The sequence below is a fragment of the Vipera ursinii genome, assembly GCF_947247035.1.
Source record: "Vipera ursinii genome assembly, chromosome: 6".
NCBI classification, from domain to species: Eukaryota; Metazoa; Chordata; class Lepidosauria; order Squamata; family Viperidae; genus Vipera; species Vipera ursinii.
Window position 1 is genome coordinate 73951009 of NC_139515.1, and position 14321 is coordinate 73965329.

A 14321-nucleotide genomic window follows, 5' to 3' on the forward strand; every position below is an offset into this window, starting at 1 on the left:
GGAGTTCTCAAGAGAAAACCTAAATGTTACAAGAAGAAGGTTGATTGTAAGAAGTTGCTAAACAAATACTCAATTACAGTAAGCTTCAACAATCTCAAGGAAGGCCTATTAAGCTGAAAAGTATGAATTTTGGATTGTTGTTAAGGCAGGTAGTAACAAATTTAGCAATGATAATCTTTAAGTCAGCAACTAAACATTCTAGTTCAGTTCTCCATAGGGCAATTCAATTGCATTTCCCCTCCCCCCCAGTATCTTTATTTTATGAATAGGATCACCCAAAAATGCTTTTCCCAAAAGAACTGGACTTTTCTTTGTTTTTTCCTTCAAGGGAAAAAAATTCCAGTTGCCTTTTGAAAAGCACCTTTGGGACAACCATGACTTGGATGACTGGGAATCTCCATAGACATATGAATAGGATGGTAATTTTTAGGAGAAAACTGTTATTATTATTTTAGATGGTTTCTGTGAAATTATGCGAATGTAATTTCAAAGAAATGTAAAATCCAGTACATGCAAACCAAACTCAATTTATTCTTCTGACTGTGGCAATTTATCCCCAGAGTTCAGATTTGCTCACTATGGGACTTTTATGTATTTAATCCAATTGTGTTGATAAGAAAAATCAACACGATTAGATGAAATACAGCTGCCTTGATTTCATAGACAAGACTTTGAGAATCACGTAAGGAAGAATATCATTCAAACATAACTTGTAAATGATACGTGTTATGTACTCAGCAGACACACACATTCCCCTCACAAAACATAAGGAATCCCTGGCAGCCGTTGACAGCCGTCAAAAGGCTGCCGCGGCGTTTCCCCCCCACTGACGCAGCAAGCGGCCGATTCTGACAGCTGTCAAACTGCCGCGCATGCGCAGTGCACTGACAGCTGTCAAACCGGCCGATTCTGACAGCTGTCAACTGACGCGCAGGCGCAGTACACTGACAGCTGTCAAACTGAGCTTAACCGCGCATGCGCAGTTCAGCCGGAGCTGTCAAAGCTGCCAGCTGGCCCCAGCAACAACCCGCTGTCAGCCGTGACTACCTTAGCCGATCTCTTCCCTAATGGGCGTTATCGTTAGGCGGGAGAACCCCGCCTGTTTATTGGTTCTAACTAAAGTTGTTAATGTTGCTGTTGACTATAAATACGAGGGATTCCCGGCGGTGCCTCGCCCGGGACCTCTGCCCAATAAACAAATTGCTTTGGACCGTGCCTACTGTCTCCTGTCGTCCCTCAAGACACTCCAATACGGCCACCTGGTTTTCCATTCCAATCCTTTCTGCTTTTCCCTAGTTATTTGGACATGCTGAATTTCTCAGTTCCTTTCAATAGCATGTGATGAGGTATAGCAGAAAGAGGCCATTCACACAGAACAGCTTTTTTCAATGTTGGCTACTATTGGGACTTTGGCTCCGGGGAATTGAAAATGCTGCCTAGGGAATTCTGGGATTTGAAATCTGTACATCTTAAAATGGACAAGGATGAGAAACACTGACTTAGAGTGTACTTTTTATGGAGCTATTCCAGTCTATCACTCTGCACAGAGTTTGGTATCTAGACTCAAAATAAGAGAGGGCCACATATTAAAAATTACAGTTTGATGCTGTCGTGATGCAGATCTAAGTGTCAAACATTAAAAAGAGTAGGAAGACATATATCTAATTCCATCCAAAATTAGCTGTGTCCCTCACCAAGTGCAGTAATGCTTGTAAATCCAAAAATAACGAGTATGTAGTCAACCCGTCCACTTGTGTTCTGCTTCAAATCTCAGAATCCCTGTTTTAAAAACTACATACGGCACTATATAAAAGCAAACTAAATAAAACTAGATTCAAATTGCTATTTTTAACCAGATAATTACAAGAAACGAATATTTATATACGCAAGGCATAAGGTAGTCCTTGATTTACAACCGTTTATTTAGCAACTGTTCGAAATTACAACAGCACTGGAAAAAGTGACATATGACCAGTTTTCACAATTACGACCGTTGAGGCATCCTCGCATTCATTTTATTTTTAAATGTTTCTGTAACATCTCAGGGAAGAAGAAAAAACAAAAACATCAGCCCAATTTGTCTGCTGACAGTGTTCTCTTGTGAAATCTTTTTTTTCATGCCCAAAGGCCGGCTCTACTCAACATCTTTTTTTCTTTTCCATTTAACACACCAAAATGACTGTTTATCATGCAAGCTAATTTGCTAAATGCCAGCCAGCACGTCTCGCTGCCCCTTTTACTAATTTCTTACCACATGAACAGTTTTTGGACAGATCGTGATGTCCCTTTTTGAAACGGGTGGAGCAGGGGGCTGTGGCTTATTTTCATGTGATCAAAATTTGGGCCCTTAGCAACCAGCACGTATCCACAACAGTTGCAGTGTCCAGGGATAGTGTGATTGCCGTTTGCGACCTTCTCAGCTGGTTTCTGACAAACAAAGACAATAGGGGAGACTACATTCACTGAACCACGACATGATTTACTAACCTCGCTTAACAATCTTTACAAAAGAAAGAAAAAAGAAAAAAGATTGGGTGTGGGTTACTTAACAATTACCATTGGCTTGCTTAGCAATGGAAATTCTGATCTCAGTACGGGTCGTAAGCTGAGGACTGCCTGTATTTTGGGCTACCATGTCTGTCATGCAAAAATTGAGGCCCCCACCTAGATTCAGAAAATCTTTGCTCCCATCTAGTGGTTGTTCAGATTTTTGCACATGAATAAGCACAACTATTGTAATCTTGGAACTGGATCTCTGATCTTGCCTGATTTCGGCTAATTCTTTTTCACATGTGTTTCTTGTTGCAGAAACTGGAACACAGAGAAATTCTAGTTGGCCTGTTGTTCCTGATTTTCCCCTTCATACCTGCTAGCAACCTCTTCTTCAGGGTGGGATTTGTTGTAGCAGAACGCATCCTGTATATGCCTAGGTAATTTTCATACATTTTAATTCTTGTACGATGCAATACTCAAGCACGAGTTTTGAAATTATACTCTTTATTACACTGGTTTTCCACAAGCTACCACTTCTGAAATTTCCAAAGATGTAAAAAAAAAAGAAAAGAAAAAGGAAGTAGTAAAAACACCCCCAATTTGACATACTTTGTTCAGCCAGGTAGGTCAAAATATTCAAAGGAATTGTGGCAGGTTGCCATAATAGTTTTCTTTAGCTGTATGTGGTGATTTCATATAAAGCTGTTCATATATTGCTCCATCTTTTTAAAAAAATAATCTTGGCTCACCAGGGTTAAAATAATCTATAGGTTGAGCTCGAGATGAACATATTCGATGTGATGGATGCATCACGTCGAAACCGCGCCCACCCCATTGCCGGCAATGGGGAAAAAGTTCCAATATGTCACGCGACGTCTCGTGACGTTGCGAGTTTGACATGCCTGCTATAGGGTGTTTGTTGTTTGTTTGTTTTGATCATTTCCAGTTCAGTTCATCTCTGTCATGAGAGTTTGAGGTAAAAGGTTAAGGTGGCAGGCTAGAAATCAGGAGATTGTGAGTTCTAGTTCTGCCTTATGCACAAAGCCAGCTTTGGGTGACCTTGGGCTAGTCACTTTCTCTGAAACGTAGGAAGAAAGCAATGGAGAAACCACTTCTTAAACCTTACCAAGAAAACTGCAGGGATTAGTCCAGGCAGTCACTAGAAGTCAACGCTGACTTGAAGGCACGCACGCACGAACACATGCACACACACACACACACACACAAATGTCTGTCACAGGATGCTGGTCTGTTTTTGTTTTTGTTTTTTTTTGTTTTTTGAGGGCATGTTCAGTTCATCATGGGAACTGACTTAATCATATAGAAGAATATTTGTGGACACTACTCATATTTTTCATGGGAGCTTGCCTGACATTTTTGATTTCCTAACTAAAGAACCCATTATAATGTACATTTGTAAAGGAATTTGCTAAAAGAACAAATTTGAAAACAACTGTCTTGTTCAAAAGAGTTCATTATTCAGTAGTGCTTCAGAATTATTTCATTATCTTGTCATCTATAAGCACTATATCTAGGACCATTGATTTAAGTGACTTAATTAGTAGATATTTTAATTGCTTACTGGAAGTGACTGAGATTGCTGAATGTATTTATGTACACTCAGACATTTTTAGCTTTTTTATAAACATGGAATGAGAAAAGAAAATATGATTGAATGAATAATGATTGTATGAATAATGTATGAATAAATATATCATTATTATATTTATTAATAAGAAAAAGCTGATAGAATGGTATCATCCAGGAGATTAATGGGCTTGTGATAACTCCAGATTTTGGAGAAACACAAGAGGAAGAAATCTTATGGGAAAACCCAACATATAGGTAGTCCTCAACTTACAACAATTCATGTAGTGATCTTTCAACCTTATAATGGCACTGGAAAAAAGTAATTTATTACCTTTTTCACACTTACGACATTGCAGCATCCCCATGGTCACGTGATCAAAATTCGGATGCTTGGCCATTGCTTCATATTTACAGCAATTGCAGTGTCTCAGGTTCATGTGATCAGCTTTTGCAACCTTCTGACAAGCAAAGTGAATTGGAAAACCAAATTCCTTTAACAACTGCAGTGATTCACTTAACTACTATGGCAAGAAAGGTTGCAAAATGGGGGGAAACTCACTTAACAAATGTCTCACTTAGCAATAGAAATTTTGGGCTCAATTGTGATTGTAAGTCGAAGACAACTTGTATCCCAATGAGAATTTATTTATTTATAGAATATATTAACCCCCCCATCTTATCATAAGGTAATTCTGGGCAGCTTACAATTATAACTGGGCATATTTGTTGGTATGTTCACTGACCTTTCAAAGCCAGAAAATGAAAACAATTGAGATGAGGCAGGGATGGGATCAAGGATGCTGGTCCTGAACAGAAGCAGTTTGCATTATGGGTTCCATGCAGGAGGCTTGAATTTATCACTAATCCCTGTAGAAGTGGTTGCATTATCATATCAATGGTGCTTACTGGGAATCTAGACATCATTGTTTCCCAGTTGTAATCTCAAATGTTTTCACATTATTTCTTCCATCTTTTTTTCTTTTTGCACGTATGCATCCATGATGTGTGATTCTACAAAGACACATACACAGAATCTACTAAGGAGGAATGGATAGATCTAGGACTCTTTGTCTACCACCCAAAAAAGTGCCAAGTTAATAAAATCCTAGACATGTAATCCTGAAGACGGTGGGACTGACTCTCTTTCATATTTTCTTGCCCAAAGCTTATTAAGCTTCGGTTGTTTGATCTACTAATGAAAGCCTGCAGTCCTGCTTCATAATGTATAGTAAGACTTATGATTTTTCTCATGCTTCATGTTCTGTAATAGTTTTTATTGAGTGACAGAAGTGTAATCCTGGCAATTTGGCAGCATGCTTCAAAACTTCCTACCAATTCATATTCCCTTACCGTTTGGCTCAAAATACCTTGTGATATTACAGAAGAACTTTTAGTTTGAAAGGAGAAAAATACTTTTTCTAGGAGGGGGCAGTTTATATATTACTGCTAACCAGAAGAGAAGGTTAATTCAGAGGGCCTTCTTGTGGTTGTCAGCCTTCCTTGCTGATAAGCAAGAAACCAAGGAGAGTAAAATGAAAACAAACAATGGCTGCAATCTGAGGAAGGATCTGACAAAAAGGAGTCAGATGCTATCTCAAATTGTAGTTATTGCCTGTTCTTATTTTGTTTAAGATTATCATCTGAAGTATATCTTCCTTAATTTTTTAGCATGCTGCTGGGAGTTTGAAACTCTATATCTTTCCCATTTGAAAATTTGATTCTGAATTTTCAGCTATAAAAATTGTGCTATGGTTTCAGTACTGTAATTTAAATCTCAGATGAAAAAGTACAAGATCTAATCTGTAAAATGAGGTAGTCTTGTGATTTTTTAAAAAAAAATTCTGAGGCCTCTCTGGTACATATTCTAGTTAAAAAAATTGGAGCATTGAGAAAACTAAATATGACTACTTTCCAAAATATAAATTACTGCTAAATATTCTGTTGTGTTTTTTAAACAATGGTGTCTTGAATCTTCTATCAGGAAAACTTGAGAATAACAACCTCTCCTCCTCCTCCTCCTCCTCCTTTCCAGAAATTTGGAGGGCTTGAAGTGAGCAACAGTTGAATACTTACATCATTGCCATCTCTGGCCTAAGAAGCACTGATTCTTGCTTTGTTTCCCACAGTTGATATTGCCTCAATAATTTGAGGTTCAAAACTAATTTTGAAAAGAAAAATAATAGGTAGTCCTTGACTTGCAACCGTAATGGAGCCTGCCATTATGGTTGTAAGTCCTGAAGGTTGTTTTATCAGATCACCTATTTGACCAACCAGATTTTATGACCTTTTTTGCAGTAGTCCTTAAGTGATTGCTACAATCATAAAGCGACTGCTGCGATTGTTAAATGAATCAGTTGTTCACTCTGGGCTATTTATACCAATAACTGGATATAAATGTCTGTTTTCAGCAAAAACATTGTAAAATGTAGTCAGGTGACAGCAGGATGTGGCAAGTAGCCATAAATGTGTGACCAGGGTGGGGTAGTTAAGCAACTGGTCATAAGTCAAGGACTTCCTGTAATTTTTTAAAAAGACAGAAAAGAGGTCTTGTATGTTAGAACAATATAGGTATTTCTGTATCTCCACAGATACTAGGGTTTTAGCAACTATGCAGAGATATGTTGTAGGTGAGACTGTTTTTATTCTACTGCACAGGTTTTACAATCCTAACCATTTTTATTAAGAATTAAATATCCGTTTTTGAGAACAAGAGGATAACGATCTGGAAAAAAATTTAGGAGCAGATGAGATATTTCCCCAGGTGATACACAACGAATGAGAAGTTTCACAATAGAGGATGATAATTATTGGTCACCACTGTATATTTCAAAGCATCAGCAAAATTCATGCATATTATCTGTTATTTCTCAAAAGCATCTGAGGAAATTGCTTAGAAGTCACAGTATATTGTTATGCACCTGGCTAGAAGCCAGGACACTCTTAAATTCTGATCCCAGTTAGGTATGAAAGCTGGCTAGGTAACTTTGGGCCAGTCACTCTCTCTCAGCCTAGGAAGCTGGTTGGTCAATTCCTATCCCAAACACACGGTTGATTTGAAGGGAGGAAAAGCAGACTCCACTTGTGAGAAAAATTAAAGGCTCAAAAGGTTTTTGCTATCATTTTATTTCATCTTGTCAAAAGTGTAGGATTTTGTTTCATTCTCTCTCTGTCTCTGTCTCCTCCACAGCCTAGTATTTATTTCAGAGAATATATTATTATTCTCTTGCTTTTGGTGTTATTTCCCTTTTTTAAAATTTTCTGTTAATGAACATTATTTGATGCTCTCTTTGCCGGGTTACATTTCATGCTATTTTATTTAATGTATCAATCTCGAAGAATTTCTATTGCTTAGGCATAGCAATTGATAATAATATATAGACAGAACAAAATCCCTATATTTATTAGACTTCATGCCGATACAGCTTCCTTTAGCCATTTGGTTCCTTCTGTGCTCAGTAACCACCTCACAGCAGAATCTTCCTCAGCACAGTTTGATATAAGCTTTATTGCAAACTAGAGGAAGTCATGGTTATGCAAATGATTCATTACGACGGATTGCAGGAAGATAGCCACATTGGTTATATAGTCAATGCTATCAATTTCTCAGCAGTAATGTACGGCTGTGAGAGGTGGACCCTAAGGGGAAGGCTGACCCCCGAAGAATTGATGCTTTCAAAATGTGGTGCTGGAGGAGGCTCTTGAGAGTCCCTTGGACTGCAAGGAGATCAAATCAGTCAATCGTAAAGAATCCAGCCTGACTGTTATTTTGAAGGACCAGGGCTTTTTTTGTCATAGAATGCCCAGAATAGAGTTCCGGCACCATTTTTGGATGGAACCTTGTAGGGCAGGCAAGCCGGGTTGTATGACCTGTGTGAGTTCCGGCACTTTTTTTTTTTTTTTTACAAACAAAGCACTGGGAAGGACAGATACTGAAGCTGGAGCTCAAATACTTTGGCCATCTAATGAGAAGAGAGGATTCATTGGAAAAGATCCTGATGTTAAAAAAGATGGAAGGCAAAAGGAGAAGGGGACGGCAGAGGAAAAGATGGTTAGATAGTGTCATCCACTCAACGAACAGGAATTTGGGCAAACTCCGGGAGACAGAGGAGAGGGAGCCTAGTGTGCTGTGGTCCATGTGATCGCAAAAAGTCAGATATGACTTAACCACTGAACAACAACAACAAAGTCACATAATGTTTGCATATGTGTCAATTACCAAGGTTTAAATCCCCAATTTCTTTCTTTTTTCCCCCTCCCCAAGTGGTGATAATTGGTTTTCTGCTGTACTTTTGTTAGTTCAGAACTTGGGAACTCCCCTTATATGAACACCGCCTAGTACACCTCCAAGATCCCTTCCCGCTCTATTCTGTAACCCTTTATGTAATGATCTTGCCTGGACTTTTTCTTCACAGTTTGTCAGTATCGGCCCTCACAATATTAGGAGAAGCTTGTTTGTTTATTTGATAGTTGTTTTTTTTCTTATGGCCCTGCAGCTGTGGCTGAATCCAGGACCTACTTCTTTATATGCAATATCAAATTTCTAAGGGATAACTGCTTACATCAGAACAGGATTTGAGAATAGCGAGATTATTATTTATTATTATTATTATTATTTATTTGACTTATATACCGCCCTATTCCCATAGGACTCAGGGCGGTTTACAGGGCAATTAAAACCATACAATACAAAAGTTAAAATAAATTTCAAACAATTAATTAAATTTAAGCCCAAAAGTTAAAACTTTAAAACCCAATTAAAAACCCCTCAGTCTAGGCCAGACAGCTCGAAGAGCCAAGTTTTTAGGTCCCGGCGAAATGAACGGAGGTCGGGGGCAGTCCTAAGTTCCATAGGAAGTTGGTTCCAAAGGGCAGGCGCACCCACAGTGAAGGCCCTCTCTCTGGGAGTCACCCGCCGGCAATCCTTCACCAACGGTACCCTAAGGCCCTCCCTATGGGAGCTCACAGGACGATGGGGAGTTAATGTCAGCAGCAGGTGTTCCCTCAGATAATTATCAATGTTCAATACTAGATAGTCTTCAACTTACGACTGTAACTGAGCCCCGAATTATGGCAATAGGTCATGCCATTCATTAAGCAGGTCATCACATGGCTGACCTGATTTTACAACTTTTTTTGCAGTGGTCGTTAAATAAACCCATTGTCTGCAATGGGTGGGGTTTTTTGCTGGAAACTGGAAGAAAACACCAGCTTCAGGCAAAAAAGTCATAACTCACAGTCACATGACTGTGGCATGCTGCAAATGGCTGTAATTGGATTGAAAATATTTTTTGGGGGTTTGTCATAATATCAGAACATCTCTAAGTGACAGGTCATATAAGTCGAGGACACTATCTGTACATATTTCATTTGCAAATGGCCAGGATGCAATTATTTAGGCAAATTGTTCAAATGTAGAGGTTTTCAGTCAACTGACTAACGGAGCTGAAAGGATCAACCTAGTGAGAAAGTAGAACTGAAAAATCTTCCCTTCTCTCTTTTGGGAGGACCCCCTTTATTTATTTATTTGTTTGTTTATTAAATTTGTATAGCCATCAACAAATGTGATTCTGGTATACCTCTGGCATACAATAAAATATACAATTCTGGGTACATCTTTGGTAGACAATAAAAACAGAAACATATCTTAAAATAACCATAAAACAAGAAACATGCATATAACCCTGAGAGAGTTTACAAACTGAGAAAATAATGGAGCCATCATATGGGCTTCCTGGTCCCAGAGAATCCCCAGGTTGAAAAATGTCTTGAGTGGGGTGGAAGAGATAGTATATAGTATTTGTTTGCCTCCCATGAGACTTGTGGGACAAAGAAACCCATCTTTTGGACAATTTCTCACTGAAGGATGAGCAGGGGGGGGAGAAAGGTCCACCATCTCACTTTCTCTGAAGGAGACCTTCCATTGAAGTAAAAGCCAGCAAGCTGATTAGATACATTCCTTCCTATTAAAATCAGTGGGTTTACAATTGCCTAGGTTTTCCAAGATACTGTTGTGGGTAACTGCACTTAGTCTCTTTTGTACATAAAAATTCATTTTACCTTATCATAGAATTTCCAAATAGCTGTTTACAGTAGTTTTAATGGGTCATCTATTCAATATAAAGTGTTATAAAACATTTGTTTATTTAGTTCATGTAGTTTTACACTGCACAGCTCAAAACAGCTCCAGATGGTTTATGTGATTAAATGTACTAGCTTTGATCTAGTCCACCTTTGAAAATACAGTTTCACTAGCCTATTTGCAAGGGATCTGCCACCTGATCCTTTCAATGGGACATTCCAGGGGTTGAACTTTGGGAACCTCTTTTACAATACTTTCATTTTCTGTGCAACTGCTTTGGGGCAATGAATTTCCATAAGCTATTTTATGGTGCCTGAAAAAGCTGTTTCTCATTGTCATTCCTGAACCTACTGCCAGTCACCTTAATTAGATGATCCTGAATTCAAGTATTGTGTAATTGGCAGAAAGAAATATCGCTCTCCCAATCTTCCATGTCACTTGTAATTATATAAAACTCTCATAGTCTCTCCCCCAGAGGCACTTCTTTTTTAAGCTACCAAGAGACAGTGCCTCAGCCTGCCAGTCATTGTGAAAATTAGATGCAGTATTAACTGTTCAGTACAGGCTACTGCCATAGAGTACTTCTCTCCAAGATGGATTTCCTGCCCCAAGGCAGGGTAAGCTGGGTCTGTGGTTCCATAAGAGGGCAATTCAGCTGCTTAGCAAGGAAGAAATGCCTTTGCTTTCAAGGGATATTTCTCAAGTTCGCTCTGTCTGGCATTTACACATCCCATCACTGACCAGCAAGGCAAGAACACTTTTGGCTTCATCAAGATTGTTGAGGGGGATTTTTAAGAAGGAGATGCTTTAAGCTACTTCCTGGAGACAGCTGAGATTTGTGGGGAGAAGAGGTTAAAGTGTATGTGGGGTGTGTGTGTGTTCATGATGTTCTCTGAGCTTGGTTGTTTTCTTGCAGATGTTTCATTACCCAAGCCCAGTGCACAGATGATGTTACCTAGTTAGGGTAATAAAACATCTTCGAGAAAACAACCAAGCTCAGAGAGCACCAAGGCCCCTTCATTTCAACTCTGAACTACAAACATTCTCCTTTATAAGTTAAAGACTAACTCTTGGAGAACTTGGTATAGAATGATGGGAGGAGAAGCTTAATCTTGAATGCTGAGTTTTGCACCAGCTCACTAGTTAGCACCAGGCCTTTAAGGTTAAAAAGATTATTAATTCCTGCTATTCTACATAGAGCTATAATTAGATAGTCTAGTGCAAGTGGCTTGGGAGGGGGGCAAGGGAAAGAGACAATGACATGTGTCTTGATAGCAGCACACAAACAACTTACATACTTTCATCAGCTGATAATATCATTATAATCATTTACATGATGTGATATATGGGTTATGATTTTAATGTCATCACAACTTGTTAAGATGTCACTGCAGTAAAGAGAACAGGTAATAGCCTTGTGAAAATCTTAATGATCGGGATGCTACAGAAAATCATCATCAGAAATACATATTCAGGATTATTTTAGGGCTTAAGGAAAATCATTGCATTGTTTTAATTTCAATGCTGGGTTTTTTTGAATTGTAGGTTTTATTAACTCTGCTTTACTAGTTTTTTTTCTTTTAAAGCTACTTATGCATTGTCCAGAAGTAAAAAATTTAATACTATAATTTTAAATACTGAGTGTGTTCAATGCCAATAATGGGTCTGAATGCATTTGTGCATCATGCTAAACCTTTGTTTGTTGAACAAATCATAGTTACCTGATTTACTTGTAATGCTAAGTCATAAACTATGATTACAAGCTACAGTGGCTAGATTCACACATCACACAAATAAAACAAGCATACTGTTGTGTACTGGGTTCGTTGCGCAGGAATGAAGACGAGGCGAGTGAGTTCAGCAAAGATCACGGTTTATTGCTTGCAGGATCTGAACTAGAGAACTGGGCTGCAGATGCAGCAATTTATACCCTGGCCCCTAGGCGGCGGCCAATAGGTTTGAAGCAACCTATTGCCGCCCTAGGGGCAACCAATAGCAGCGCTGGAGACGGTTTGTCTGTGGCGCTGGGAGCCGTTAGCTAGCTCCCTGCTCAAACAGCCTTCCAGCCGTTACCACATGGTGTTACAAAACAAGCACAATACATTACACATACTGTGACAATATAAACCTGTGCTGAGGAGAATAGAATAATCCTGTCTGGAAACCAATAGGGCCTGGTGGTGGAGCCCTCCGGCAAACAGCCTACTTAGAGTAATTGACAGTGGCTTCCCAGTGAAGGTGGTGAATATTTATCCATTTAGATGTGGCATCCACAAAGCATGTCCCTCTGGCAGTTCTTTAAAAAATCTTGTTAAGTACCAAAAACTTTGTGATTAGAGCTGGGCCTTTTCTACCATTTATTATTTAAGGCATGGTCAATTTTTCTCTTCAGCCAAGGGGAGAATAGAAAAATTTAAATTTTCAGCGCATGAGCTCAAAGAAAGTTACAAGCTGTTGAACTAGTACATGCAGTAATACAGCTGGGGAGATTTCTCTGCTCCAAATGTCCCTCAATAGACAGTAGTATGACCTGGCATAATAAAATGTGGTCTGATGGAGCAGCCATGATTGTAAAAAAAGACCTGCTGAGTACATTTCTGCCTGACTGTCGGCTACACAGTGTTATATATAAGAGTATTCAAATGTAATTGCATGGAGAATAGAATCCTTCAGGAGATAGCAGTAAAGCATAATTAATTTGCTCACATTAAAAAAAGAAGAATAAATTGACATTAGAGCTAAATGCTTCCTTGCTCTGTACCAAGGGTAGGCAACCTTGGCTCTTTTATGACTTGTGGACTTCAACTCCCAGCATGGCTGGCTCAGGAATTCTGGGAGCTGAAGTTCACTAGTCATAAAAGAGCCCAGGTTGCCTACCCCTGTTCTATACTCAAAACAGATAAATCAGTGTAACTTGCTATGGGTTGCAAAGACTTTTTCTTTTAGATCTTTCTTAGCCAAATTCTTTTTTTCTTTTCTTTTTGCATTGTGTATTGCCCAAATCAGGCTCTCTGCATAGAATTCAGTAAAAGCCTTTATATTCTATATCAGACATGTCAAACACAAGGCCCGGGGGCCAGATCCGGCCCGCAAAGTGGTTTCATGCGGCCCGCGAAGCCATCCTGGAAACAGTGAGGGAACGGCCCCCACTGCCTTGGCCCTGGCCCAGAGACCCTCCTTCTGCCAGAGACCCTCAGATCTGTCCCACTCTTGCCCAGGCCCCCATAGGCACCCTTGATGCGAACGATGTAGAGCTGGCCAGGCCCACCCAGTAGGCCACACCCACTCTAGCCACGCCTACCCAGTAGGCCACGCCCACCCTGGCCATACCCACCCGGCCCGCTGAGGGTAACCGCAGTGCTGATGCGGCCCTCAATGAAATTGAGTTTGACACCCCTGTTCTATATGAACAGTTTTAAAAAGGAAGATTAAAAACTAATACAAACTGATTGTCAGGACCCACCCCAAACCACGTCTTAGGAAGACAAAATACTTGGAGTCAAATCTATTCCAAAAAGAATATTTACTATGACATGCTTGGTTGTAGGAACGAGACAGGACTTAATATTATTCCACGAAGTAAACCCTTATAAAGAGTTCCCGGTTTAACCCCCCTTAACCCCCATTTGGTCAGTCCTCCATCCTTTCTCTCGTATCCTCCATCTCGTGGGAAAAAGGAACTTAGGACCCTTCATGTTTATTGCTGTCTTCCGTGACAAAAACCAGATGCTAGCCCCCCCTTTTGTTTCCCCAGTTCAAACAGCTTCTCCTTTCCTTTGAAATGCCTTTTGCCGGTTCAATACATATATACAATACATATATACAATTTTATATCAGTGTCAGAATCCATTTATATCATATTCATAAATGGAATGTTTCAAACATTATTCCATGGATCCTGCTATCTCCCGAAGAGAAGAGAATAGATATTCTCTTCTCTTCGGGAGATGGCAGGATCCATGGAATAATGTTTGAAACATTCCATTTATGAATATGATATAAATGGATTCTGACACTGATATAAAATAGGAAGGGAAAAAATCAAAAAGAGAAAGCTATAAAGAGCAGGAAAGGAGAAATGGAAAGGGAAAGTGGAAAAGAAAAAAGATACAAAGAAATGCTTCTGATCTTCTTTGCAGTACTTTTAAGTACAATTATC

The 14321-nt window shown here is 39.3% G+C and overlaps 1 protein-coding gene across 1 annotated transcript in view; it reads left to right on the forward strand.

Moving 5' to 3' along the window:
* The window catches only part of TMTC1 (transmembrane O-mannosyltransferase targeting cadherins 1), a 154263-nt gene that overhangs the window by 76075 nt on the left and 63867 nt on the right, over nucleotides 1–14321 (forward strand). The window contains exon 9 of the mRNA XM_083365190.1: nucleotides 2809–2930. Coding sequence (XP_083221316.1) covers nucleotides 2809–2930 — 122 coding nt within the window. The remainder of the gene's footprint in view (nucleotides 1–2808; nucleotides 2931–14321) is intronic.